At 50.9% G+C, this 27650-nt stretch overlaps 1 protein-coding gene across 2 annotated transcripts in view; it reads left to right on the top strand.

Moving 5' to 3' along the window:
• The first annotated feature begins 1381 nt into the window (after positions 1-1381).
• The window catches only part of GRAMD1B (GRAM domain containing 1B), a 154800-nt gene continuing 128531 nt past the window's right edge, over positions 1382-27650 (top strand). For both annotated transcript variants that reach the window (XM_087828688.1, XM_087828687.1), the window contains exon 1: positions 1382-1743. In XM_087828688.1, the coding sequence (XP_087684814.1) occupies positions 1382-1743 (362 nt within the window). The remainder of the gene's footprint in view (positions 1744-27650) is intronic.

The following is a 27650-nucleotide window of genomic DNA, read 5'->3' as shown; positions in this document are numbered from 1 at the left end:
CTCTCCCTCTCCCTTTTTCTCTGAAATAAAAAAATATATATTTTAAATAAATAAATAAAAAATAAAACCTGGGCTGTTTTGCCCTGGCTGGTGTGGCACAGTTGGTTGGTTGTTGTCCCATGCACCAAGAGGCCCCCCCTAGGATTCCCAGCCAGACTCATGCCTGGGGTTTCAAGTTCCATTCCCAGTAGGGGGCGTGCAGGAGGCAGCTGGTGTTTCTCTCTCCCTCTCCCTCTCCCTCCTCTAAAAATCAATAAAAACATATTTTTTAAAAACTGGGCTGTTTTAGACTCAGTCTTTACAGAGTGCTCAATAGGATGGATCATGTCTAGAGCCAATCTCTCAGGTTGGTACCTGGGTCTAGGGAGTGAGTGGTTCGGAACAGCTTGGGACACTACAGGACTGACCCAAACTTTCTAGGGTCCATGACTGGAGACATATTAGACTTTTTTAGTGACCCAGTCCATTTCCCCTTGCAGGTTAATGCAGAATTAAATCACACCCCAGGGGTGCAGAGGGAGCACCCTCAGCTCCCTTGGGCACCCTGGGGCTCTGCTGGATGCTGTGCCCCTGGGTGCTCGCCCTGTGATTTGATTCTTTGCTTGGCATGGGCTATGGAATTGACAGCGTAGCTCAAGATGTACAGGGGCCAGTCCTTTTCCTTTCTGGTCCTGTGTGTCCTGTGTCTTTCAGACCCTGTCTGTCGTTCCTTGGTATGTCATGTCTGCTGTCTCAGTTTACTCCACAGGTCTGTCCTCTCTTCTCAGCTTGTCGTTTGGGAAGCAGCCTCCAGGAAACTTGCTCTCCCTCCCCTTGACTACGCCCAGGCCCCCGTGCCCCCCTGCACCCCTTAGGAGAAGAGAGCCAGGGGAAAGCGCCCCCCTCCCCCCCCGTGTCGGGGGCGGCCTTGGGGAGCGAGCCCTGAATTCCTTGACCCCTCCCCCCCTCGCTCGCCCTCCCCCTTAAAGCCGGGGAGAGAGATGGGGCGCTGCGCGGCCCGGTGTCGCTTTGGGAAAGTTGGGCTGTGCGTGCGGGCAGGCTGGTGGCACAGCGCGTCCTGGGGGTCGGCCCGGGCGTCGGCGCAGTTTCCCGGCCGCGGCGCCTGCCCCGGACGGACGGACGGCGGCGACCTGCCTCCCGCCCCGCCCTCCCCTCCCCTCTTGTTTCGCGCAGCGCCCGCTTCCTCTCCGCCCGCCTCCCGTGGCGCCCGCCTCCCGCAGCGCCCCGCCCGGCCGCCCGCACCCGCCGAGAGTTTGCCGAGCCCGCGGAGGCGCCGGGGCGCGGGGGACGGCGGCGGGACAGTCGGCGCGGGCGGCGCCCGGGGAACCCGGTGCCCGCAGCCCGCGCCGCCGGCGCCGCCCAGCGTGAGCGCGGCGGGCCCATGCCGGCGGCCGAGCCGATGGAGAGCCCGCAGCCGCCCGCCCTGCAGGTGCCCGCGCGGCGGGGCGCCCCGGGCTGGTCCCCCGCGTCCACCCCCACGCTCCGCCGCCGGCGCTGCAGGATGCGCCGCTCCAGGAACGTGCAGGAGCAGAGCCCCGAGGCCGAGCTGGCGCGCGACCTGCCCGGGGTCCCGGCTCCCGGCAAGGAGCTCCTGCAGCTGCCGGCCATCGAGATCACGCCCTCCAGCGACGAGGACACTCCGTGGTCCAACTGCTCCACACCCAGCGCGTCCCCGCGCCGAAAGCGCTTCCTCCTCCGCAAGTGGCTGAGGGTGAGGGAGCGGAAGGAGCGCAGCGACAGCAGGTAGGTCCGCGCCCGCCCCTTCCCCGCCTCCCTCCCCGCCGCGGGCCGCGCCGCGGAAACTTAGGCGGAAACTTAGGGGAGGCGCGCGGAGCCCCCACCCCAGGGCTTCCGCGGGTCCTGGCTTCTCGGCGCCCGCTCTTGTCCCGGCTCCGGCCCGGGGCCCTGACTTTGACGAGTGTCTAACGTCTGCGAGGGCTTCAGGCTGCTCCACGCCTCTGAGCCTCGCGGCGCAACCCATGCTGAGCGCCCGAGCGGCTCGAACTGACTGCGCCCCTGTCCTGTGCCGGCCTCGGGGCGAGCGCTTCCCCACCCGCCTCTGAACTGAACGCGCGCGAAAACGCTCCGAGGCAGGCTGCAGACTGGAGGCCGCGGACGGGAGAGACCTCAAGGCTTCCCCACTTACACTTGTATTTCTGAATGCTCCATTTCAATTTCTGTTATTTTTGGCAGCAACAGGTTGCCTTTCTTGAGCCTTTAGACCTCCAGGCCCAGTCTGTGCTCGAGGTGGCGGGGGTGGGGTGTGGGGTGGGGTGGTGGGTGCCAGCAGCTGTTTTGCCCGCGTAAATGTAGCATCTGAGTAGTGGGGGAAGCTCACTTTCCCTATGCCGAGAATCGATATAGAATACCGTAGGACCGTGTCTCTGAACTGGACGGAGTCACGGACAACATGGGATAACGTTTCCTCTAGGAGAATACAAGCCTTAATAAACAACCTTATTAAGAAAGAAAACAAACCATAGGGCTGCTCTATAGAGCTGTGGCCAGGAGTCGTGTTTGAGCCCAGCCCACGGCCTTGTGAGGACCTCATCCATTTACTTTCAGACTCTAGGGCCCTATCTCTCAGCAGTGGTTTGTGCCCTTGTGTGGAGTAACGGCAATTGGCCACCTCCCCTGGGACTCCTCCCAATCGGATCAATTTCATTCATTTCAACTCAACAAGTACTTATTGAATGCTCTTGCCAGCCCTGTCTGGTATCAGCTCATGGTGAGGTGCTCCAGGAGGGAGTTGGGGGGAGGGCTGGGTAGAATGAGGGGGTGTGGAAGTTGAGAAGCTGGATGGGAAGTGGAGAAGCTGGATGGGAAAAGACTTGGATAAGAAATTAAGACATGTGAGTTTCACTTCTATTGAAGAAATGGAACCATTGGATGACATACTCTGTGTCCCACATGGTGCTGATTGTATAAGAAAAGAGAGGAGGGAGACTTCTGGAAGGAAGAGACTCAAACCAGGACAAATACAGATAGGCAGTAGAAAATGGTAGGGGATTTTGGGGTTGGGGCCTGTCATCAGGAAAGGGAGACAGTCTGGACAAAGGTGTAAGCACAGGGTGAGCCAAAAAAAGACCAAAAATATGAACAGTAAAATGGCAATAAATACACATCTATCGACAAATGAATCTGGAAAACAAAATAAACAAGCAGAACAGAAATACTCATTTTGACAATTGCCAGATGGAAGCGGGGTTGGGAGGATGGGTGAGAAAGGTGAAGGGAATGAGAAGTACAAATTGATTGTTGCAGACTTGTTATGGGATGTAAAGTACAGCACAGGGAATATAGTCAATAATATTTTAATAACTATGGATGGTGTCAGGTGGGTACAAGATTTGTGGAGATGATCACTTAGCAAGTTATATAATGTCTAATCACTGGGTTGTACATCTGAAACTAATATAATATTGTATGTGAGCTGTAATTGAAAAATAAAAAATGATTTAAATAAATAAAATAATACTACAAAAAAGAAGGGAACAGGGTGAGCCCTGTGTCTTTGAGGCTCCGTTGCGGAGTCAGCAGGGTCACACAGAGAATGAGTCTTCTAGGCTGCCCAGGGCCTCTCTTTTCCTGGGTGCAGTGACTAGATGTGGGTATCCCAGCAGATGCACGTGGAGAGCTTTGTTCTGGGGCTTTTTGTGGACCCAGAGATAACAATTCTTTTTTTCACAGCGTAGAGGGAAATGGGGAACTCTTGGTGGGAGCTAATCTTGAACTAAAATAGTTCATTATGGTTTGTCAGTTTTCTTTTCAAATGTGAGAGACCCTAAGGGAGACCCTGTTTTGATCTTGAGATTGCTGAGAACAAAATATGGGGAAAGAGTCCTGCATTGCTGGCCAGGGTGGGGAGGGAGTAGATGTGGTTAGATTGAAGGAAAGCTTCTCTGTTTTTGAGAATTGTCTAAAGATTAAGTGGAATCTTCATTTTTGTTGGAGTAGAGAACACAGTCTTAAAATCAGGCAGGATTTAAGACAGTTCTTCTAAATGGTGGCTTGTTGCAGTAGAAGAATATATGCATTTTGTATAAAAAGGCAGACTCTGGATTCAAACCAAATTTATCCAACTCAAATCTCTACTCTTAACCACTGTTATACTGCCTCCTGTTGGATTCTGTCTGGATTGTGGTTAAAACAAAACACCATCATTTTTAAAATTTATTTTTTATTGATTTTAGACAGAGAGGAAGAGAAAGAGAGGGAGGGAGGGAGGTTGGTTGCCTTCTGTATGTGCCCCAACCAGGGACCAAACCCACAGCCTAAGTATGCGCCCTGATTGGGAATCGAACCCACAACCTTTTTGGTGTATGGAATGATGCTCCAACCAAAGTGAGCCACCAGCTGGGGCAAACCCCCATCATTTTTAGTCCTTGGAAATGGAGGGCTTCTTGGAAAGAAAAGCAATCAAGTGTGGGTGCCCAACAAGATTCCCTGGGAAGGAAATGGCATTTAGGGGCAATAGGATACAAACAATATTGGTCTTAAAGTTGGGAGACTTAGGGTTACATTTAAGTTTGTCATTTATTAGCTGTCTTTATTGATTTCAGAGAGAGGAAGGAAGAGAGAGAGAAACATCAGTGATGAGAGAGAGTCGTTGATTGGCTGCCTCCTTCCCCCCACTGGGGATCGAGCCCACAACCCGAGCATGTGCCCTGACCGAGAATCCAGCCTCCATCTCCTGGATCCTAGGTTGATGCTCAACCGCTGAGCCACGCCGGCCGGGCAACTGTGGACTCTTGAACACCTCCCTTGAAGGTTTTACCTGCCCCATCTGGGGAAGGATATCTGTGGGTTAATGGGAAGTCTTAAGAGTAATACACGTGAAAGTGTTTTGTAAGCTTCCCAGTGCTGCGCAGGGTGAAGGAGGACTTCCAGGCTGGGTGTCTCACATGGCGTGGTGTGTGCTGAGAGTGGGAGGTTATGTACTCACCTGGCCTGGAGCCACACCTGGGACTCCTCATGTTACAGGATTAGGAAGAGGACTCTGCTGTGGCTTGGATTAGGGGGATTAAGCATACCAGCCTCAGCCTGGCCTCTTTCCTCCTCATGTGCCCACCCCACACCTCCCTCTCCACATGCAGAGAAAAGCACCGTGAGGTCCGCTGCGGCGTCCTCACTGATCTGGTAGGAGGCCGGGGGCCAAGGCCACAGCTTGTGGGTTTTCACTGCTAAATTGAATTTACAAAGAGGATCAGGAGACTGCTCTCTGTCCCTCACCCTGGGGAGAAGGAAGTGGAGGAAGTGGCAATGTTAGCATGGTGTGGGGGCCCAGGGCCCAGGAGTTTAGCACTGAAGTGCTCCCAGGCCATCCTGTGCAGTTCGGCTTTGCACTGGCGCTGTCTGGCGCTGTACTGGGCTGTTCATGTGGTTGGAGATGTTTGCCGATGAACACAATAGTAACGAGCGAATGACTGATTCCCCTTTACTCATGAGTCAGGGAAAATCTCCTTGTGGAGATGGGTCCAGAGCTGAGATTTTTTTCTTATATTGAGATATAATTTACATACCCTGAAATCCACTCATTTTTATAGTACACAATTCAATGGTTTTTAGTATACACGCATATATGTGCAACTATCACTACGGTGAACTTTAGAACATTTTCGTTACCTTACAAACAAACTGTACCCTTTAGATATTCCCCTTGGTCCCCATATTGCTCCCCCCTCCTTTCCCTAGGCAACCTGGGATCTGCTTCCTGTGGGGGCTGAGTTTTGATTGGGAACCAAACGCCTGTTGGGAAAGAATTTGGGCATTTTGGCTTCAAGATGGGGATAGATGCCCATGTGTGGTCTTGCTGAGGGATGTGGGAGAATGAGGGTGGGGAGGTGATGGGCTGACAGACTATGATTTCTGTGGGAGAGTTTGGATTTTAGTTAGCCAGCCAGCCAGCCAGCCATGAGATTCTGTGGATGGTGCTCTATACACACAGGATTCAGCTCAATGGGGAACCACTGTAGGTCCCGGAACCTGGGAGAGACATCATCTGAGTGGCATTTGAAGCAACTAAATCTTGCTCTTCTGTATGAATGGGGTGGTGAGGTAGAGGCCAGAGCCATGTGCTGTTCTTCCAAGGGTCTGGCTGGGAACTGGGCTGCCACCATTTAGCATTAGGTGGCTCTGGTTTTTTGCTGGCCTCTGAGCTCTCCGCAGGTTGCAGCCTGAGGTTGATGAGGCGAGCTCTGAGAATGAGCACTGTGTGTCTCCCACAGTCCCATGCCGTGCAGGCTTCTCTCTGACCTGCTGGACAGTGGCGAAGTCGGAAGCCAGACGGAGCCACATGCTCCAGGAGGGCATCCTGTTATCCTCCGGATGGGCAGGGCAAGCTGACAAGCTTGTAGCATGTAGGCTTGGGTGGCTAACGTGGGCCCATAGAGACTTCTCTGCTTCTCCCTCCCCAGGCCATCCTTTTAGGACACCTTCCCCCTTCATGGTTCTGTCCCCTCTTCTGTCTAACACACTTGCCTGTCGTGACTGCTCACATTCTGGCAGGCCGGCAGCTAGAGAGTCTGTCACCTGGAGCCTCGGGGTTTTAGCTGAGCTACACTCCTGACCTCAGGTGGCGACTCGCAGTGGTTCTGCCCAGCCTGCCAGGCCGGGTCACCTCGCTGGTGCCAGCCTCGCTGGAGTGTGGGTTTGCAGGTGGGGACTGTGCATCGTTGGTACGTTTATCTTGACTCTCACCCCTTTCCTCTTAACCTTCAGAGCATGTCTGGCTTCCGGTTTCAAGTCAGTTCCAGGGGTGGGGTGACCCAGTGCTCTGCCCCACAGCTCTGTGCCTACCCTGCCATGTAGGAGAAGCACAGGGAATGTGGGAGAGAAAAAAACTCAACACAGCATCAAACAAATGCAGAGGAAACCTGTGATATGTCAGCAGGTTAAGTAAATAGTCAGGGCCGGATAAAGTTAAACTAGCAAAAATCTCTACCAGGCCCTTAATTCCTTGAGGGCGGGGACTGTGTCTCACTTTTTGCCAAGCTTTCTGCTAAGCACCTTAAATACACAATCACATTTAATCCTCACCCTCCCCCCCCGCCACCCCCAGGTGAGTTTTAGGGCCCAGTTTTAGTTCCGAGAGTAACTTGTTCCTGGCTGAACTAACAGAAGCAAGAGTGAGATTTGAACCAGACATGTTACCATTTCCCAGGGCCTGGAAGCAGTCAGCCGTGTGTGTGACCATGGATGACCATGCAGGTGGAGCAGGAGATGAAGGAAGGCCGAGCGAGGTCAGAGGACAGGGAGGCCACTGAGGAGAATGTGGAGGGTTGTGGCCAGCTTGGCCTGTGTGAGGCTGGTGCCACTGGCCTCATGAACAGGCCCATGGGAAGCAGCTAACCTTTGCCTGTAGGTGTGGCTCCCAGATTCAGATGCTTTGTGGATACAGAAGGCAGAGAGGGGGCCTGTGGGCTGATTGGCACCGGCAAGGTTTCTCTCTGGCAGTTGGTACTGTGAGTGTTGCCATGGTGGTGATGCACTCAGGGGGTGCCAATTGCATGTCAGGCAAGAGCCTGGGCGATCCTGGGGCGCATTCACAGGTGATAATTCTGCCCTGCTTGGTTACTTCCTCCCAGGTGTTATCTGTGCGCCAGTTGCTATGATGGTCACTGATAATTGCTTCTAGGGCAGCTCTGAAGTTTCCATTGAGGCGTCTGAATGGCTAAGCTGCCAGAGGGGATTTCCTTCCTGACCCAGTGGTGAGCCGCAGGGCCCTGGCCTGCCCAAGAGCCCGGGTGGTTGCTGGGTGTACAGAGTGTCACGGAGTCTGAGGGCTTTTCCCGGAGCCTTTGCCCCTTTGCGGTTGTTTTTTCATAGCCCAGATCAGCGTGGTGACTTGCCAAGGGGCTGTTATACCTGGTGTGAAGGAAGACACAGCTTTAAGCATTTTGGGGGATGGGAGGGTGCTCTTGCCTTGTGACTTCAGAGCCTGAGGAGTCTCTCTTAGGGGAGATGGGAAAGCTTCCGTCGGGGTGCACAGCGAAAACCAAATGTGGGCTTCAGATGGCAGGAGGGAGGCAGGACGGAGGTGCTCTGAGCTGGTGAGGAAAGATGTCAGGCAGTGGCCTGCCGCCCCATCTGCCACTGTGGGTGGCCGTGTGCCACCTCCTAAAGATAGCCCTGCTGTCAGATATTCTGCTCTGTTTTCAGATCACGTGTCTGGATTTTCGACTCGGGCTGTGCTGCAGCCACGACCACTGGTAGGAGGGGAGAAGGAGGGAAGCCCACAGCTTTTCACTGGGCCCTGTGAGGACGCGCGGCCTCTCTGCTGCATCCGTGTCATGTTCCGACCGGGTTGAGACTGGGTGGTCAGTCCTGATGGGGAGGCGAGATAAAGAAAACGATCAGCCTTGTCGTGGCGGCACGTCTGGGCCGTGGCCTGGGACTCGGGCCTCTCATCTGCAGCCTGGGCCCGTTTCTAACCCGCACGTCTCCGGAGCATCTTGGTTCCTCTGAGGGCGTCCCCACGTCAGCACAGCGCGGCGCTGGCGCGGTTCCCGCCGGGTGCCTCCTACCTCCACGCCTGACCACAGAGGGTTTCAGTCTTGCTTCTGGTTAGTAAGTTCAGTCAGGAAACCAGGGGGCTGAGTAAAGAGACCAAAAAAACAACAACAACCCACTTCTTTTTTCCCCCCTTTCTTTTGTAACTATGAAAACGGCATTTGCCTGGGGCCCTGGTTTGGGGTGAGTGGGGTAACCCTTGCAAAATGTGCCCCAGCAATTAGGAAAATACTGAAAGACAGCGGAGTAAGTTTAGGTTAGCAACACATTTTTTTACTTTCTCCAAGGGTCTCCCAGCTCGCTGTCTTAAAGTAAATTGCTGTGTTATAAAAGTCAGTGAGTATTGTGTGTGTAATAAAATAGCGAGTTAATATAAACATTTTGGAAAGCAGGGAAGAGGGAGGCCGGTGGTCGTTTTAGCCTGCTGACCCGTCAGTAGCATGTTCGGTGCTGGCGTCTCCCTGTATTTGTTCCCACTCATTTTCTTTCCCACTGAAGGCCTTCTGTTCTTTTTCATCACCTCTTCTCTACCTGGTGCCTGCAGAGGGTAAGAGAGAGCCTGGGTCCCTAGGTTGAGGGCTGGTAAGTCTGTGAAGTGAGGGAAAAATGACTTTCTGAAGCACTGCTCGTGGAGGGAGCAGCCATCAGATTGATACGGCTCAAAGCAGGAGCCCTCTCTTCAAGAAGCTGCCGCCCAGCCTTGTCCCCGTGTCCTCCGTAAGCCCAGCTTGCCCTGTGTCCCTGCCGGCCTCGCTTCCGGAGCACCCTGCCTCCCCCCGACACCCCACCATTTTCTCGCTGGGTCAGTACACTCGGAGGCCCTCTGACCTTGCTGACCCTCAGGGCTGGGTGGCACGGCAGTTCACAGAGGCTGCTCTGAACAGGGTGGCGCTTCTGCAGGGAGCAGGTCCCCTCGGCTGGGTGATAACGTGTGTTCTCTGTCTCCGTCCACGATGAGCCCCATCTTCTGGACATTTAAAAAAACAAAACCAACCAAACAACTCCTGGGACAGAGGATTGTGCCACCCGTTGTGGTTACTACTTTTGTCTTCAAACTGTACTATCGAGAAAGTTCTACCTAGTATCTAACTGGAATCCCGACCCCCCGGGTACAGTTCAGACTCGTTTCCTTTTGTTTGTCCTCAGTGCAGGTGAGGGAGTATTTGGTCACTGCCCTTTGGGACTATTACTGTCAGCACCTTGGGCGGCTCCTTCCAGGTTCCGAGGGGAGCCCCGGCCTTGTGCTGCCTCAGTGGAGCTCACGGGTTCTCCGGTGGGGGCTGCGCAGCCCTGTGGGCTTCTTGGAGGAATTGGCAGTCACACGTTAGAGGACAGAGCCCATCTTAGAGGTGAGCAGCGTAGGAGGTGGCCTGCCGTTCAGAAGGTTCTCAGGAGTGACGTCTCCATGCTCGGATTGCTGCCCAAATGCCTGTATTAGCCCACATGCCTTTTGTTTAGCATCCAGAGAGATTAGGCTGATGATGTTAACTCAGGAGACGTAATTTTCGGTGTGCGACAGCATCGATTGGGCCCTCGCAGGGAGTCAGGTGTGTGCTAGGGTCTGGGATGTGAAGGTGCAGGACCTCACAGCCTGTGGGGCAGATCAGTGTGTAGAAGATAATTTCAGTAGAATGTGGAATTCAGACTAAAGCCGGAAAAAAAAATAGCCTGAGGAAAAGATCTGCTGGGAGGGAGGGGAGAAGAGGGTCCCCGGCCCGGCCTCATCTCACACTCAGCTGCTACTTGTCAGGACCTGCAGTCCCGGTTCTGCGTCTCAGAGAATCTGCTCTGCATGGTGGATGGGCTTTGTGTGGCTACTTCATCGTTGAGCAAACAGAGAAGTCCAGGACCAGGAAGCTGGTCAGGGGCAGAAAAGGCTCTAGATACAGGTCTCCCACAACCCAGCTGCGCGTTCAGCCTACCCCAGGTCCTGGGAGCTCCTCTTTGCCCAGGATGGAGCCATGTCTTCATCAGGGAAGCCGGAAAACTCGGGCAGGCCTCACTGTCTGAGGGCAGGCAGGGTAATGGCTTTTCCTAGGACAATTGCCCTAGCCCCGGTCCCCGGGGTCATCTGAGGCAGCATGGGCAGGGGCAGTGGGTCTGCTCACTGTTTCTCTGTGTGGTCCTGGGCAGGTCACTTAACCTCTCTGGGCCTCGGTACCTTTCTCATTTCTTAAATGGAGAGTATACATTCCTTCTTCATCTTGAAAGACAGAATTAAGTAGATGTGTTTGAAGAATTGTGTTAATAAAGTGAGGCTTTTTGGTGGTCTGTGAGGCCTCTGTGAGCTGGAATAGTGATTTGTTGTGTCTTTGCTTATTTATGAGATGTCACTTTTCCACTCTAATCATGGGCACTGAAGACAAGGTTTTATAATTTATGGGCTGCTCCTGTCCGTCTTTTCAGTATTCATGTTACGTTCCAACGCCAGGCATTTGATTTCTCCCGCTCCTGCTCCCCACGCCCTCTCTCCTGAGTGCACACGCTCTCCCTAGGCTGTTCTCTCCTCTCTCGGCTCCAGTTATTTCTATATGATGATGACTCTCACATGTGTATCTCAGACCTCATCTCTTTTCTGAGCCCTAGGCTCATACATCCAGCTGGTGAATGGGCATTTCCATGGGGATGTTCTCCCTAATTGAACCCCTCACCTTTCCCTCCAAACCAGCTCACTGCGTTGCGGTTTGGTACCCCTCAGTTTCACAGGGCTTCCCTTCCTCGGAGACAGTGTCCCTCGTCTGTCTCATCACCACTGCACCTGTCTAGGCCTTTAACATCTCTGGGGTGTCACTCAAGCACCCTCCTGTCTGTCTCTTGACTGTCTTTCAGCTCCACCCCTTTAATTCTGCAGCCTGAGTGCTCTTGTGACCTCACTTCTGCTCCCCCTCCTGTGTCATTTACAGCTGCTCCTCGAGCCAGTGACCTCTCAGTGCCTTCTTCTGTTTCCAGTCTTCACAGACATTGTTCCTTGGGATAGAATTCCTCTCCTGTGACACTGACCTAGTTTGCCACCCTGAGTCCCCCTCTTTGGATCTTAGCTTAGCTGTCCTTTCCCCAGGACGTGTGTCTGACTCAGGTGTGTGTTATATTTGCCTTCCTAAGTTGTGATTGCTTGGTTATGGCGCATCCTTTACTGGATTGTAGAGGTGAGGGCAGGGTCGTTTGATTCAGTGTTTGTTTTATTTGGTGCCTGCCAAGCTCTTTGTATGGAACATAGTAGGAGCTCAGTAAATATGTATTTAGGGAATGGACAAATAATCAAATGAATAAAGGACTATAAGGAAATTTGATTTTCATGAAATTCTGTTATAAATCACTTTGCAAAGCAAGACATCCTGTTGAAGCTGAATAATTACCACCTCATTGAATGTCATTTGTGTAAACCTGGATTTTTTGTATTGGTTTGTCTGTTTTAAGCCTGTTGGTTTCTTTCATGTATTTTCTTTATGCGGTCTGTGTCTTCCATCAGGTTGAAAATGCGTAGAGATCAGAGACCGCTGTTCTTCTAAGGGTGGTCTCTGTTTGAGTCAGATTTAGCATAGTTAGAGGGAGAGTGGCTGATCTGACCCTAAACACGGCCTCAGACTGCAGGGCCACATTGGGAGCAATACTGTGGCTGATGGTCGACTTGGGGCCCAGGTACAATCTGCATGCAATGCTTAGCCTTAGCCTTTTCCCACCTTTGAAAAACTTATGCCCAGTTACTTGGGCATAACGCTGAAAGAGAATTGGTTTATTTTCTAAAATTTGGAAATTGGGAGTTGTAAAAGTAATGTCTTGCACCTGATTTGAAGAAGATATGAGTGAAGGAGGAGCTGGGACTGACCGGGCCACTGATTCCTCTCCCCTTGAGGGTAGGACTTCATTTAATTAGTGTGGGCGTTTGGAATGCAGCTGCATTTGCTGCTCCAACATCCTCCAAGACCCTGGGAGACACTGGTATTAACTGGATCTCTCTCTGCAGCTGTCAGATGCCAGAGCAACTGTTCTGGTGTTTGGCTTCTTTCCTTCCCTTAGTTCTAGTGGGAGCCAAGAGCCAAAGGGTCCCCAAAAGGAATGGCCCTTCCATATGCAGTGTGTGGCAGCCTGTTGAGACAGGCCACTAATGCCACTTATTGAGCCACCATGGACTGTGGAGCCTTGAACTGGGAGCCCAGGGAGGAGGTACAGAGGAAAGAGGGGACATTGACACTTGTCACTGGGACTTACAGCAGGCAGAGAATGGTGTCCACATGGACACGAACGAAAGCAGTGTTGGCAAGAGCAGTTTATCTTGGTCTCTTCATCTGACTAGCACTCGAGCCTTTCAAAGTGATTTACCAGGCCACGGGCTCCAGAAAGGCTGGCGCAGAGTGTAACTATTCTTTGTATTGCCCAGCACTTACCACAATTCCTGGCACACACCGAGCCTCCCAGTAACATGCCTGTGGCATGGCCATCCATTGCTTCATCTGTTCCTGCATCCTGGGGGGCAGAGGTAATGAGCATGCCACGTGGCACTTAAGGAAATTGAAACTGGAGCATGCCCACATTCATATAGCTAAGTAATGACTCTGTGTTGTGTCACTTTTAATTCAGGCCTTTTTCTGAATTGTACAAAACATTCATATATCTGACATTACCCCGAGGTTTCTGTACATGTGCTGACAATGTGGGTTATGCAGATCCACAGGGAATGGAAAATAAAGACCAAACATCATAAGCAGCTATTTCAGCATGCCTCACTCTTCCAAAGCAGCAGCCTGTGGAAAGCTTTGCCTGGGTATTACCTCCCCTTGGTTTCCTTCCCAGTGGAGGGACACATTAAATATTCAGGCTGCGCAGGGAGGAGAGTCCAGAGTCCACATGTACGCACAGCTTACTGGCCATGTGCTGGCCCCTGAGCTTGACTGGCTTCTGCTCCTGAAGGATTTAATTCAGTTTATTGATTGTCCATTCATTCATTTGCTCAACAGCAGAGTTGTTTTTATTACGCATCTATGAGGCAGTCAGTGCAAGTCATACAAATATGTGTAAAATTTTATAATGTGGCACGTGCGAGCACTGCAGGGACTGTCCGTTTGGTAGTCCTGGTGGCTGGCAGAGCTTGTTGGGAAGGACATCCTCTCCTGTGGACGGCCTTTCTCAGCAGTGCAGTTGGATGGACATTTTGTCTTAGGAGAGCAGAAGCAATGTGCTCTCGACATAGGGCCTCGCCCGTTTGTTTCGCAGAACAGGCGGAGATGGCCTGTGCTGTGCGGGCTGGGCAGTCCGGCCCTGGCATGGCAGCACCAGGCCTCTTCCCTCCTTTCTTTCTATTAGTCAAAGGGCCAGGAGAGGATGGGCAGTGGAAATAGAAGTTGTTTTTTATCAGCACTATTGATGCTAAGCATTCAAAATTTAGGCACTTTTGGGTTATTATCTGTGTGTATTCCTGACTTATTTTTCACAGCCACGGAGAATCTAGGGCTCTGGAGCTTCTGCCCTCAGTTGCCTACTAGGTTAAGGCCCCTTTGGGTGGTTGGAAATCATTTACTTACTGTCTTACTCAGCTCAGTAGTATCCTTAGAGGGTGAGTAAGAAACAGTTGGCACCATGCAGATAACTCCAAACACACTCGTTCTGTTTAAGTGGAGAGGTGCCTATGAATGAATGAATGAATGGGTTGTTTAAAATAGATGTATGTTTTATATATATTTAATATATATAGATATTACACGTGTGTGTGTGTGTATTTTTAACCCTAGGGCAGCTGAGGTGCTCTTTGCCCATGGGATTGGTGACTCACCTGTTATCAGCAAGAAGTTTTCATTTGCCTATTGAATATAATACTTGTCTTGATGTCAACAGTTGGGTTAGATCCATCTACCCCAGGGAGACGTAGAGACTTGGTCTGCCCTGTTCTAGGTGAGGACAAGATAAGCCCAGCTGGGGCTGAGGGACGGAGTGTCCAAAGACACAAGTGGCTCCTGATTGTGAATTTGAGAATGATTCAGGAGAGCTGAGAAAGTGAATGTGTTTCTCTCTCTTCCAAGGTTGTTTATCTTTGAAAAATACTGTTGAGAACAGTCTAGGCCGACACTTTTCGTCACTGGTGTAGGTGGCATCCCAGTGGCTGCAGATGACTTTTATCCCAATAGCAACTTCCAGTCTGCTGTCCTAAATTCCAGCCTGGAGCGTGTTTTCTGCCCGCAGCCTGCTTTGCACCATGTCTCCTAGTAAATGGGGCACATGACAACAGCTACCTTGTGGGCTGGCTTGAGGATGAAATGATAAAGGTAAGGCACCTCGCAGAGGGCCTGATTCACGGTAGGTACTCACTATTGGATTACTTCCTCTTATTTCCCTTTCTTTTAAATTTAGGGGAAAGAGGTATTTTCATATTGGTCATTTTGGGCCCACCTCATCAGGTGTGAAGGGCAGGTGCTGGGGCTTGTGGTTGGTTGGTTGTCATTGTGGTACCTTTGCTGAGTCACTTGGGGTTGGCACGCCAGGGAAAAATAGTGGTCCAGAGGGTGGTCAGGGCTGTGTGTGATCAGCTAGGGCAGCCTGTACTGTCTCTTAGGATTTCCTGGTGGGTCTCTGGAACCTGATCCCCCTTCTTGTGGGTAAGGGAGGGGGACAGGTAACCAGCTGTGGGGTGTTGTGCGCATCTGAATTTCCTGTGATCTGGCTTCATGAATCTTTGATTTCAGCTTAATCAGTAGTGCCCATCAGGCTCTGTGGAGGGATCTAAACGAAGGGAGGACAGGACCTTCTGCCAAGTTTGAGATGAGGGACATTCTGTGGTGTCAGATGTAATTAGAAGAGAAGATGCAGAGTGAGAACTTATAGAAAAATGAGAAGAACTTGTGAAAAAGAGCCAAAGTAAGACTTAAAGATGGTCTTTAAGAGAGATTGTGAGATTAGGATTGGTTTTGTGTGCACTCTGCAATGCTCGCTCCATCTTTAGTTGAGACTGTTTGTGGAACTAGGTTCATGTAATTCTCATATTTTGAGAACTACTTGAACTTGTTATATCTGAATATTTTGTGAGCACTTAGTCTTGTATTGGAGTATTGTGATCTGTTTCATCCCCACCGACATCAACAGTAAATATTGTTTGAATATATAATGTGTAAGAGCTGTGTTTAATATTTAGGAAAGTAGGAAAGCAAGTATTTAAGTTCATTTTGGTCTTAGCACATAGAGACATAAGATGAGAGAAAAACACATATGTTTGATTAAACTATAAACTATGTTTCCCGTATGACTGCCTGAGATTCAGTAAGATGAACTGAACCAAACAGAATTCGCTGGAATCTCCTTCTGAATTCCCTTTCAAATTAAAAATACACAAGACCCTTCCTTCAGATTGTATGCATTCACATCATTCCATAGCCTTTGTTATGCAGGCTGCAGTGCTATCACTTCCTGCAGCCCAGCCCCTAAATTTGTGAGCTCCGGAGGGATCTGCATGGATTCAGGTCCAGGCTCTGTCTCTTATCCATGTGACCTTAACATATTTTTTAGCTTTTTTGAGACTCATCCTCCAATGTTATTGTCTTCATAATACTGTCTACTTTAGAAAGTATTGTATTCTCTTGTCTTTGCTGATGATATGCATCACATCTGTGCCCCTACTGGTAAGCAAGAATTGGAGGTCTTTAAGCTCAGGGCTTGTCCACTACTCTGTCTTTGTGGTTAGAGCAGAGCTGGTACCCAGAACACACTCAGCAGCAAGTGACGCACACCCGTTGTGGACGAGCAGCGGCTAGCAGTCATCTTTGCTACGAGTGACAGCACCAGAGGGTTAAGAAGAAAAATGTAAGCCATCCTCTACTCGGGAGCTGATATTTTTGCACCCAGAGGGCAGCGGGATGTTGTGGGCAGGACTCTGCCCTGAGAGTTACACTCTTTGCAGTGCCATTCAACCCCTCTGTGGCTTTACACGGGTCTCCTAAGGTCTCCGGCCTTCGCTTTCCTCTTCTGAAAAGCGGGAGACTTTTAGCCCCTTCCTGCTGTGAGGGTTGGACGGTGATTTTATTACAGCAATGACAGACTATGAGAAAATGATAAACTGGACACAGAATAGCAATGAAAGGAAGCAGGGAACAAAGAGTTCACACTTATGTGTGCCTGTGCCTGTGCCTGCGCCTGTCCTGCGCCTGTGAATTGCCTTCTGGGCGTTTAAACTGGGGTCGTTTTCAGGTTGCTGCTCCCGGTGCCTTTCTCCTCTCTCTGGGGTCGGGTCAGGGCCGCCCTGCGCTCCTCCGGAGGCTTAAAGCCCCCTTCTCCGCCAGTCACTTAGCTTGCAGACTGGTTTTCCGGGAAGACGCCCCTACCCAGTTAGGCCTTACTTAGCCTCACTGCACTGTTAAGGCCCCACGGGCCTCCGTGACGGTCTTTTACACGCTCACTTCACAGGGGAGCAGTCCGGCTTCAGAATGGGGGCGTGTGTTTCATTAGCACTCTCAAGCCAAATAAATGATCTGAGCGTTACTCAGCTCGTTGGTTGTGTTGCTGTTCAGAAGTAGCCAGGGCTCTGGCCTTTTGGCTGGTGAAGGGTGACAGTGCAGGCCCCGAGGGGCTCTCGGGGAGTTGACAATTACCAAAATACTTGGGTAGGGCTGTTTTTATTTCTTCTAATTGGAAAAAAAATAAGATACAGTTTTACCTTAAACCAGATTTTTCCTGGGGCTGAGGGCAAATGAAGTTGGGTGGGGGTGGGGGTAGGTCTAAGGTAGGACTAAGGTGGGGAAGGGGAGGCAGGGAATTGGAAAGGACTCTTTTTGGGAAACAGCACGGCTTGCAGCCTGTCCTTGAGGTCATGGTGCCTCCATGTACCCGGCAATTTGTCCGATAAGGCTTCTGTGTAAATACACTCCCCCACGCGTCCTTGGTGCTTTAGGACTCAAGAACTCATCCTTCTTTCCAGATGCGTCAGCCTCTCCTGCCCTTGGGTGCTTCTCTCCTTGGCTCTGGGGCACAATGCCAGGCTTTCTGCATCTTCCCCTCCTTTTACCTTCAGGACTCCTACACTTTACCTTCAGGACTCCTACACTTCAACAAGGGGTTTGGTTTCTGTTAATGGCAGGGGAACAGACAGGTGGTGACAAAATTAAGTATCAGTTGGGAAACCATAGTCATAAAACATCTATATTTATTCTTGAGTTTGGTCTTCAATCAGATGTAAAACAGACTCTTGCGACTTTTTCCTGGGCTTTAAAATGTTCTTATAGGAATTTGCTAGTGGTTTCTGGTGACTCAGTCTACTCCAGGCTGGCTCCTAAATGAAGTTGCTTCACTGTGGCTGGCAGAGCATCTAGTTGACGCAGCCACTGGGAGGGTTTCTTAAACCCGCTTCTTCGAAGAAGCCCTCAGGCACCAGCATTTCTGCTCTGCGGCTGGCCTTCCCTCCTGAGTCCCTCTCGTGCCTAAATGGGATGGTACTGGTCACTTCAGTCACCAAAGACTCCCCCTTGGGCTTCAGGCCAGCTCGTCACTGGCCTCCTAGAAGTCTCTCTGGGCCCAGCTCCAGCTCTGGGAAGCCCTGCCCTCTCCCCGGCTTGCTGCTCTCTCAGTCGGCCTGCCTCTGGCTCTTCACCAGCTGGTTGTTGGGACAGCTCTACTCTTAGGCATAAGTTATTTTTTCTTAAGAATGGTCAGACACTTGTTTATTTCTATGGTTTCACTTGTGGCCTTGTGACCTCATAGCAAGTGCCATTATTTGCAAACCGTTTCATCTCACATCAGTGTCCGTTGACTGGTCAGGGCATACTCTTGTCCCTTTTTGTTCTGAGATTTTTGCTGCTCTGGATTTTCCAGATAATCTTGCTTCTGGCTAAGAGCGGCCTCCTGCAGCGCAGAGAGGAGTGATAGTTTCAGCAGAATGAGCATTCAGGCTCTTCCCAGCCCCTTCCTCTAACCCAGACCTCCCCTAGTCTTATCACCGAGGTCATTCCTGCCACCCCCCTTCCCAGCTCCAAGTGCATGCTATGGGCCAGTGTCATCAAAGTGAAAGAACAAAGAATTCAGGCAGAAAACCTGAATTAGAATCCTCATTCTTTGACTTACCAACAATTCGCTCTTAGACATGTCATGTACCCCCTTGAACCCTTACTTTCATCTTCTTTGCAGTGGGGATCAGAATATATACATGCATGTGTGTGGATAAGTGTATGTATATGTATAATCCACTTTATGAATGGAAAGATCAGGCAGAAGACAGTTCGTGGAGACTTTGTAGACAGGAAAGCACAGTTTAAGTGTGAAGGGTCACCGTTAGTATTAAATATAACATGTTAGTATGCAGTGTCTCAAATACACTGAAAAAAGCAGGCAGTGTTTGCACTAAGGGAGGTTTTCTCTGATGTAGCCGGTATATTGTGAAGGCTTGGGCAGAGCCACCATTGTCACTGGTGACACTTGCTCAGGTTTGGGTTTGTCATAGCTCAGAGTGAGCAGAGCTCTGGGCAGGTGGAAAAAAAGAAAATCACTGATTTAGGTCATGATTACATCAGAGGGAAGGGACAGCTGGGCTTCTGTGTGACATGGGGCTCACTTGGCCTGAGTGGAAGATGCTATCATGGAGGGGGTCTGTGGGGTCATACAGAAGAGACGTTTGAAGCAGAGAGGACAATATGAGCACAGTGGGGAGGAACACGTGCTCATGGTGCATTTGGGGAGCTCAGGTGGCCCAGTGTAAACAGAACACTGGGGCTGAAACCAGACTTTCCGTAGAGAAGTTGAGAAGTTGGGAGGAAGTTGGTTTCATGTCACAAGGCCTTGCGTGTGAGGCAGAGGTCTTTGGATTGTGATCTGTGAGGAAACCGTCAAAGAATTTTCACCCAGGAGGAGCATGGTTGGAGCTGTTTTAGAAGATACCCAGGTGGCGTAGGCCCGTCTGTGGGCTGGGCCGCTGGCCTTGGCCATGTGCACAGCACTTCCCAGCTGTGGCTTCAGCCACATCATGTTGGCAGCTTGAAATCGACCGCAGTGGGGGCACTTACATCATGGAATTCAGCGAGCAATGGCAGTCAGCCCCCTCTCTCCCCAGGCTGGTAGTTAAAAATTCATCAGCACAGTTAAGGGGCCATTTTATTAGAGCTGGACTACAGTTGTGTGTTAAAAACCCTTCAGCAAGCCTGGGTTGTGTGTTAACCCCTCAGGCCCCATCCCAGACCCCCTGCATCAGAATCTAGGGCAAGTGAGGGGGTAGGATACTATTTATAAGAAAGTTCCCAGGCGATTCTTTTTTTTCTTTTTTCTTCTTAAATATGTCTTTATTGATTTCAGAAAGAGGAAGGGAGAAGGAGAGAGAGAAACATCAATGATGAGAGAGCCATTGGTCGGCTGCCTCCCGCGTGCCCACCACCGGGGATCGAGCCCACAACCGGGGCATGTGCCCTGACCGGGAATCGAACCGTGACCTCCTGGATCCTAGGTCAGTGCTCAGCCGCTGAGCCCTGCCCAGCCAGGCTTTCAGGCGATTCTTATGCATCCAGTCTGGTCCTGGTCATTGGACCAGCACAGGGACAGCGGGGCGATAGAGACAAAGAGATGAGTATAAAACATGCTTCAGAGAAGAGCAACCAAAGTTAGGGACAGGATGGAGGCGGGAGCGCGGGGAGGGGACAGCGGAGCTCTCTGAGTTTCCCCGTTTGCACAGCTGAGCGGTGGTTGATGATGCAGGCAGCTGAACTGAGGAGGACGGAGGTATTCAGGGAAGAGGGGAGGTGAGAGTGGGGGAGGGGGAGGGGAGGTTTTGACCCTGAGGAGCCCGGGGAGGCCGGGTTTTGGCGATTCCTGGAAACAGCTGGATTCAGGAAACTGTGCTTGTTGGAACAGCCAGAGCTGGTGGTAGAGGTTTGGGCGTCAATGTGGGTTGTTGAAGCCACAGATTTGGGTGAGATTGGGGACAGTGTGTTGAGAGAGAAGGGGACTGTGGTCAAAGCTCTAGGAACAACTTTTCAGAGGTTGGTAGAAGAAGAAAAGCCAAGAAGAGATAAATCAAATGGCAGTTTGAATATATTTAGTGACGTTAGTGGTTTCTTGGAAGGAGGGTTCCTTCAGGGGCTCCCGGAATTTCCAGAAGCCTAGCGGAAACCACACCTGTAACCACGTTCCTGTAACAAGACAACCTGCAGCACTGGGTTCGTTTGGCTTGACTCCTGTCATCCCAGTGTGGGGAGGGTGTTCCAGCCATTGTGAGCGGTAGCTGCGTGCCTTTGATTAAAAACACGCGCACGCTGACTAGGAGACAGACTGTGTTGCATCAGTTACCTCTTTCAGAACGTGGTAGGTGGGAATGTGGTTTAAGGGTCATTGCTGCAGAGGAAGTAGGGGCGTCACTGTGTTCTGGGGGTCCCCTGTCTTGCCCTATGAGAGGGAATCAGTGGGAAAGGAACTTTAACTCCTCATTTTGAGCAGTTTGGATAAAGGAACCAGGAGCGCGATGATTGTCCAAAATAAGATTTTGGGGTTATCTTGGACAAAATGGCTTGTGGCGCTCGCGTGGCATTTGAGAACTCCGCAGCTCCCTGGCACTGCCCCCTCTCCACTGCCCAGGCTCTGGACTGGAGAGCAGGGTTCCTAGGGGCAGGAGGGGCGCAGGGAGCTGGGGCGGGGGAAGGGGAAGGCTGGCCTCTGAGACCCCGCTGTCCCGAGATTCTCGGACACTTCACGTCCCGGGAAGCACCTTGGGGGCTCACATCACAGGCTGAGTGAAGGTTTACCACTACGTGACCTGGTCAGTTTGTATTCTCTTAAGAGGGCCTGAGATTTCACTGTGGAGCTAAGTAGTGATGGAAATTAGAAAATGTGGGGAACTAGAGAAATGTGGTGGGTTCCTTTAGCTAAGAGCAAACGAGAGAGTTTAAGCTGACAAGTTCTCCTTCCCCTTCCTTCAGACCCATCTGAGGATGTAATGGGGCTAAATATAATTCTTTTAGCTGTGTGTGGTGAGAGGTCTAGAATCTTATTTTGCGTAAGGGATCCTTTACCCTTTGTGAAAAAAACCCCTCAGAACAGAGCATTAGAGAGAATAATCATTTTCCCCAAATCATAGCTTGGCAAGGATTGGCACAGAAATTCATAACTCACAGACATTTCAGAAACAAACAGACAAACAAGCAAACAAACAGAAAGCTGTAGCCTTGGGATTCAAAACATTTCCTACTAACTTTGGCCAGTAGCATGTAATCTTAGAGCCACTCTCTCCTCTCCCTCCCTCCACCCTCTCCTCTCCCTCCCTCCACCCTCTCCTCTCTCATAGTCCACCCTCTCCTCTCCCTCCCTCCACCCTCTCCTCTCTCATAGTCCACCCTCTCCTCTCCCTCCCTCCACCCTCTCCTCTCTCATAGTCCACCCTCTCCTCTCCCTCCCTCCACCCTCTCCTCTCTCATAGTCCACCCTCTCCTCTCCCTCCCTCCACCCTCTCCTCTCCCACACTCCACGCTCCATGGGAGGCTCTGTCACTCAGGAGATGCAGCTTCCTCACTTTGGGTATTGAGAGCTGGACCACAGCTCTGCCGGGGGGGGGGGGGGGGGGGGGGGGGCGAAGGAGGGCAGTGCCAGCCTGGTGGGTGTTCGGACAGCGGCTGCCTTACCTGGATGGCTCACATACGTCTCACTCAAGTTGGTGTCTCTAGAGACCAGTGCCAGAAACGGAGTCTGTTGGAAATGTGGACGAATAAATTTGTATAAAATGGTGGGCTTCTTGAGGTCGTGCCCCTGCCTGACACATCCAGTAGGGCCTAGCAGGATGCTTTCAGCACCGGAGATCAGAAATTGTTGGCCATTGGGAGGCACGTTGTTTCCTGGAGGGAGAGTGACCGGTGCATGTTTGCGAGCACTCAGCAGGTGTCTCCCTGGACTGGCCGGCGAGTTTTCAGTGGACGTGGAGACCGGGGAGAGGACAAGGCCGGAGATCCGTGCACACCTAGGATGTGCTGGGCACTGGGGAAAGACAGAGTGACAAAATGGGACCTTTGCTCTCACTTGACGTACCATGTGGCAGAGGCCGAGTCCCTCGTTGCTGCGTCCCAGGGAGAGCGACGAGTGTTATGATAAAGGGAGTACAGGGTGGCGTCGACCGGCAAGGAAGGTTTCCCTGAGCAGGGACCGCTTTCCAAGGATAGTAGTTACAGGGCTGAGACCTTGCTCAATGCCGGATCTTTCTGAGTGTTTGCGGCTATTAATTTGTTTCATTTCTACAGCCCTAGCGAGGAAGATACTTTTCCCCCCCCATTTTATAGAGGCCGAGGTTGAGGAAAGCAGGTGGGCAGAGTGAAGACTTGGGTGCACCGCCGGAGCCTAAGGCTTAGTCACACGACTGGAAGGAGTGAAGCATCGAGGGGAGGGGAGCAGAGGGGATCCCGGCCAGGAGGCCTGGACTGGAGAGCGAAATTCTCGAGTGGGCGTGAGAGAGGTGGGATCTGAGAAGGTAGCAGGCAGCTCACCAGGCTTCTATTGGTAAGCTACGGAGGCTGAATTTTGTTCTGAAATTATGGAAAGCTTGACGGATTTTAGCCAGGACTAATGGACTAATCTGGATGAGGGGGTGCCCGTTAAAGCCAAAAGTCTGTTAAATAATAAAGTAGGTTTTCCGAATGCATATGTTAAAAAATGGACAAATTAGTTAGTTTACCTGTTTCTACTTCTGTAGACACATTTGTATAATTAAAATTAAGTATATATGAAAAGTTTGATTTCACAGAAAAGTTTTCTATATGTGTTACTGTAACTTTGGATGAGTAGGGCTAGTAAACGTGCATTCACCAGTCGCTGAGAGTAAACTGATGCACAGGCTGGGGCGGGGCTTAGCGCACGTGGTGACATCGCCAGCAGTCAGTAAAACCGCTGCAGAAAGTCACTCCGCAGGACAGCGAGCCCCTTACCACACACAGTGGGGTGCGGGCATGAGCTCATCGTTCCTGAACTTTGTTTACGAGCCGTGACTCTTGCATTTAAATCTGTAGACTGTAGTTGTAGATAGTGTAATATTTATTTATGTCGGCAAAATTACTACAATTTTTTTCCAACATATGGCCTATTGCTAAAATGTCTTAAAAATAACATTGAAGCCCGGTGTGGCTCAGCGGTTGAGCATTGGCCTAGGATCCAGGAGATCGCAGTTCAGTTCCCAGTCAGGGTACATGCCAGGGCTGCGGGCTCGATCCCCAGCAGGGCCCGTGTGGGAGGCAGCTGATCAGTGACTCTTTCATCATCGATGTTTCTCTCTCTCCCTCCCTCTCCCTTCCTCTCTCTGAAATCAGTAAAGACATATTTAAAAAAAACCCACACAGTGAATTGCCCGGGCTGGTTTGGCTCAGTGGTTAGAGCTTCAGCCCAGGCATCAAAGGACCTCGGGTTTGATTCCCAGCGAAGGGCACGTACCTCTGTTGCAGGTTTGATCCCCGGCCCCGGTTCGGGGCATGAATGGGAGGCAACCAATCGGTGTGTCTCTCGCACATCGATGTTTCTCTCTCTCTCCCTCTCTCTTTCTCTCTCCCCCCTCCCTTCCTTACACTCTCTCTAAAAATACAGTGGTAAAAACATCCTTGGATGAGGGGAAAAAAATTAATAAGTGACAGTAAATTAATAACAAAAAAACCCCGTTAATTAAATTATAAGCAAATCTTGGTTAAAAGCATTTTAAAATTAACAGGGTGTTAATTTTCACATATGACATACGGACTGGAAATTTTGTCAGTTAAATCTGAAGTCTGTTAAATCAAGGTCCACGAAATCGAGGGTTTACTGTGTAATATTTCACAGTATTTTCATAAGATTTTCAGGGGTCCATGAAACTTAGGTTCCCTTGGTGACCTAAGAGCTGGAAGAGGAAGGAACTCAGTGGAATATAAACTCCTTGAGAGTGGAGATCTCACCTGCTCTGTTTACTGCCCTATACTTAGTATCTAGATTCTAGTACAGTGCCTGGTACATCGTTGGTGTTTGATAATTTATTAAATGAGTGGCTGAATGAGTCCTGGGAAATGTTGCAGGACCAAGCCTAAGAGTTCATGAAATTCCCAAAAAAGAAGAGAAAAACGAAAGTTGGATAAAATCCAAGAACTAGGAGAGCATGATGCGGGAGAAGGCAAGAAGGCTGGGGCGTGAAGAGTGGGAAGGATCGTCAGTGTCACACCTGCTGCTGGTCAAATGAGAGCAGAAGGTCACAGTTGCCGTTGGCTTAGGCAGTGGCAGGGTCCCGGTAGATAAAAGCAAGGGGGGGGGTACGGGCCGGACTGCCATGGGCCATGAACCAGCGGTTAGGAAACAGAGGCAGCGAAGGGCGATGTCCAGTGGGTCTCGGTCCTGGTTGCCCACCAGAATCTCTGAGAAGCTTTAAGAAATACACATTTCTGGGCAGGTTCGGACTCTGACTTGGTAAGTTTGGGGAGGGTCCAAGGATTCTCCACAGTAAAGCTCCCAGCTTATTCTGATACAGTTTTGATGGTTTGGCAAGAGTGTATTCTTCCAATAAAATACGGCCCTGAGGGAAAGGAAGGAGAAATAAAGGACTTGAGGGAGAGAACTTTCTTCTTTCTTTTTTTAAAAATATATGTTTTTATTGCTTTTTAGAGAGAGAGGAAGAGAAAGGCAGGGAGAGAGAGAGAGAGGGGGAAACATTGATCCGTTGCCTCCCATAAGCACCCTAACCTGGGGACCGAACCTGAAACCCGGGCCTGTGCCCTGAACAGGAACTGAACTGGCGACCTTTTGGTTCGCTGGACGGTGCTCAGCCAACTGAGCCACACTGGCCAGGGCTCGCTCTTTCATTTCTTTCCCCCTTCCTTCCTCCCTCCCTCCCTCTCTCCCACATCAGAGACATGGACATGTGTACAGGTAAAAGAACTATTAAGTAGAGAAATGCTAGTGAGTTGAAAGATACTTAACTGGAACCTGAATCCCTGAGTCTCTGACCAGCTATGCACCTTGCAGGTTCCCATGGGAGCCATTAAGCAGAAAGTCCTGCCGACTGTAGACAGACGATCCGTTTTCACCCAGAGCGTGCTGCTTTCTAAGTGGCTTTAGAAAATACTCAGGTGTGTTGTATAAGAAGCTGGCAGTCACTGGCAGTGCCCCAGATCACCTGTTGACTTATTTTCTATTATTAGCCTTTCCCATACTCGCCAGATGACAAACAAGCTGGTCTTTTATCGCTGCGTTGCTCTCTGTTCTCCCCCACACCCCTTCCCTACTTCAGCCGAGCAGGCCAGCGTCACTCAGGTGCGTGTGACTCAGCCCGCAGACCAGCTTTCCCTTCTGCCGTGACGGTTGACTGATCCTACGTTTCAGGTCAGAGGCTCTCAGCACTTCACCATGAGGGTCTCTTCTCCCTCCCAAGCATTCGGTGTTTTAAAATACTTACGTGCCAAACTAACTGTGAATGCTACGTACAGTTGATGCCCACCACCTGTGGTGTACCTGCCCGGGCCCAGACACTTTCCGTTAGATGGTTTCTACCGTTTCTAATCCCCTCTGCAACCATTTAAGGCCGGCGGTAGACCGGCATTGGACACTGAGGGAAGTTACATATTTTGCCCATTGCCACCCAAAGTGGCAGAGTGGGGACTAGAACTTGTGTCTTTCTGACTCCAAATTCTGAACTCAGATGTGTGATGGGATTACTCACCGCTCCATCCTCAGGACGGTGGTATTTCATTGTCCCATCCCTCAGGGACAGGCTAAAAGAGGATGAGTGACTTGCCAAAGTTACAGGGCCAGTTGGAACCAAAGCCGGAGGTTAACCTAGGTGTGTCTGTCTCCATGCTCTTTCTGTTACATCCACTGCCTAATCAGAGTCATATCAATCAAAGCAACTCTGAGCCTTTTCAGAGCTTCCAATTAGCACTAGATAATTGGTGCTAACATTCGAGATTGCTCAGATTCAGCCAACAGCAAAGAAACGTGATGAATTAGTCTGCACAGCCTTAGTGAGGATAAATGTAGTTTCCCTTTGACTGGAAATACTAAATCATAGCTCGCACATCCCCATAGCTGCTTGGAATCCCCGGACTCTCTCGAAACCCCTCTGGGCTTGGGAGGCCGCGACCCCTTTGGTGTCTGTGAGAGAAAGAGCTCTTTGTACTTAGGAAGCACCAGCTTAGAAAAGGGGCCAAGCTCAGCCTCCCTAGCAGTGACACTGTACTTTCCACAGGGTGAAAGGACACCTTCCTGCACTTGTGGTGAGTGTCCTGGGCTGGGGGAGGCAAGTGGGGGAACCATGGGCACTGCCCAGCCTGGGCTGCCGAGCTTCCTGGGAGAGCCTGTGACTTTCCTCTCTGAATTTCCCCTAAGTGTGCTTCACCTGAGATGCCAGCTTTCCCAGCTCCTCCCTCCCAGCGTTACTACTAGTTTAATGCGACCTGGGAAAAGCTCCGAGCACTAGCTTGCTGAGGAACAGAGCCGGGATCCAGATTCGCTTTCATCCAGTCCTCTCCCTCGGGAATACTCTGGAATTTAAAGAAGAGCTTCCTGCTCTGTGGAGCACAGTCCAGTGTCCCAGAACTTGAACTATACAGAGATTTGTACCTGAAGCTTGAATTTGCAGCAGGAGGGATTTGAGTCCCCCCGAGGTCTCTGCTGTCTTGGGGAGTAGCCGCGGTTGCTTATGCAAGTCCTGGCAGTGTTAAGCCAGTGTTCAGTCATATGCCGCCCAGGCGAAGTCATTCCAAATCCTTGTTTAGAGACTTTTTCAGGCTTCCAAACAAACATTTTCATCTGTTAGTACACTCAGCTGGACTTCCAACAAGTTCTCCTCAACTTCCACAAGGGGTAGAGCCAGACTGGACACCTCATCTCACCAGGGCCCTGACTGAAGTGCAGGGGTGGGGATGTGGCCCTGACCGGTGGCATCCATTCTACCTGCAGACATCCAGTGCGATGGTGGCCTTGTCATGACCCAGAGGACTTGCTGATTCATTCAGGGAGTGTGATGAGCTGCCTGGGTATCCAGGTGGCCTGTTACCCGAAAGGCGCACCTAAGAGTTTATGTGAGAGGGCGAGGGAATGTCTGAGTCTCTGGAAATGCTGCTGAACAATATTATTTCATGGGAGTGAGTGGAGGAGTGGCTGGCATCCACCTCACTGTTGAAAAACATATTCCACAAATGGGAAGAGAGAGGACCAGGAGCCTCCTGGGGCTGTAGAGGGGAAGGATCCTGTGCACC

This window comes from Miniopterus natalensis, chromosome 20 (genome assembly GCF_054644295.1).
Source record: "Miniopterus natalensis isolate mMinNat1 chromosome 20, mMinNat1.hap1, whole genome shotgun sequence".
Lineage (NCBI taxonomy): Eukaryota > Metazoa > Chordata > Mammalia > Chiroptera > Miniopteridae > Miniopterus > Miniopterus natalensis.
Note: the sequence above shows the minus strand (reverse complement) of the source record. Positions and strands in the feature narration are given on the sequence as shown.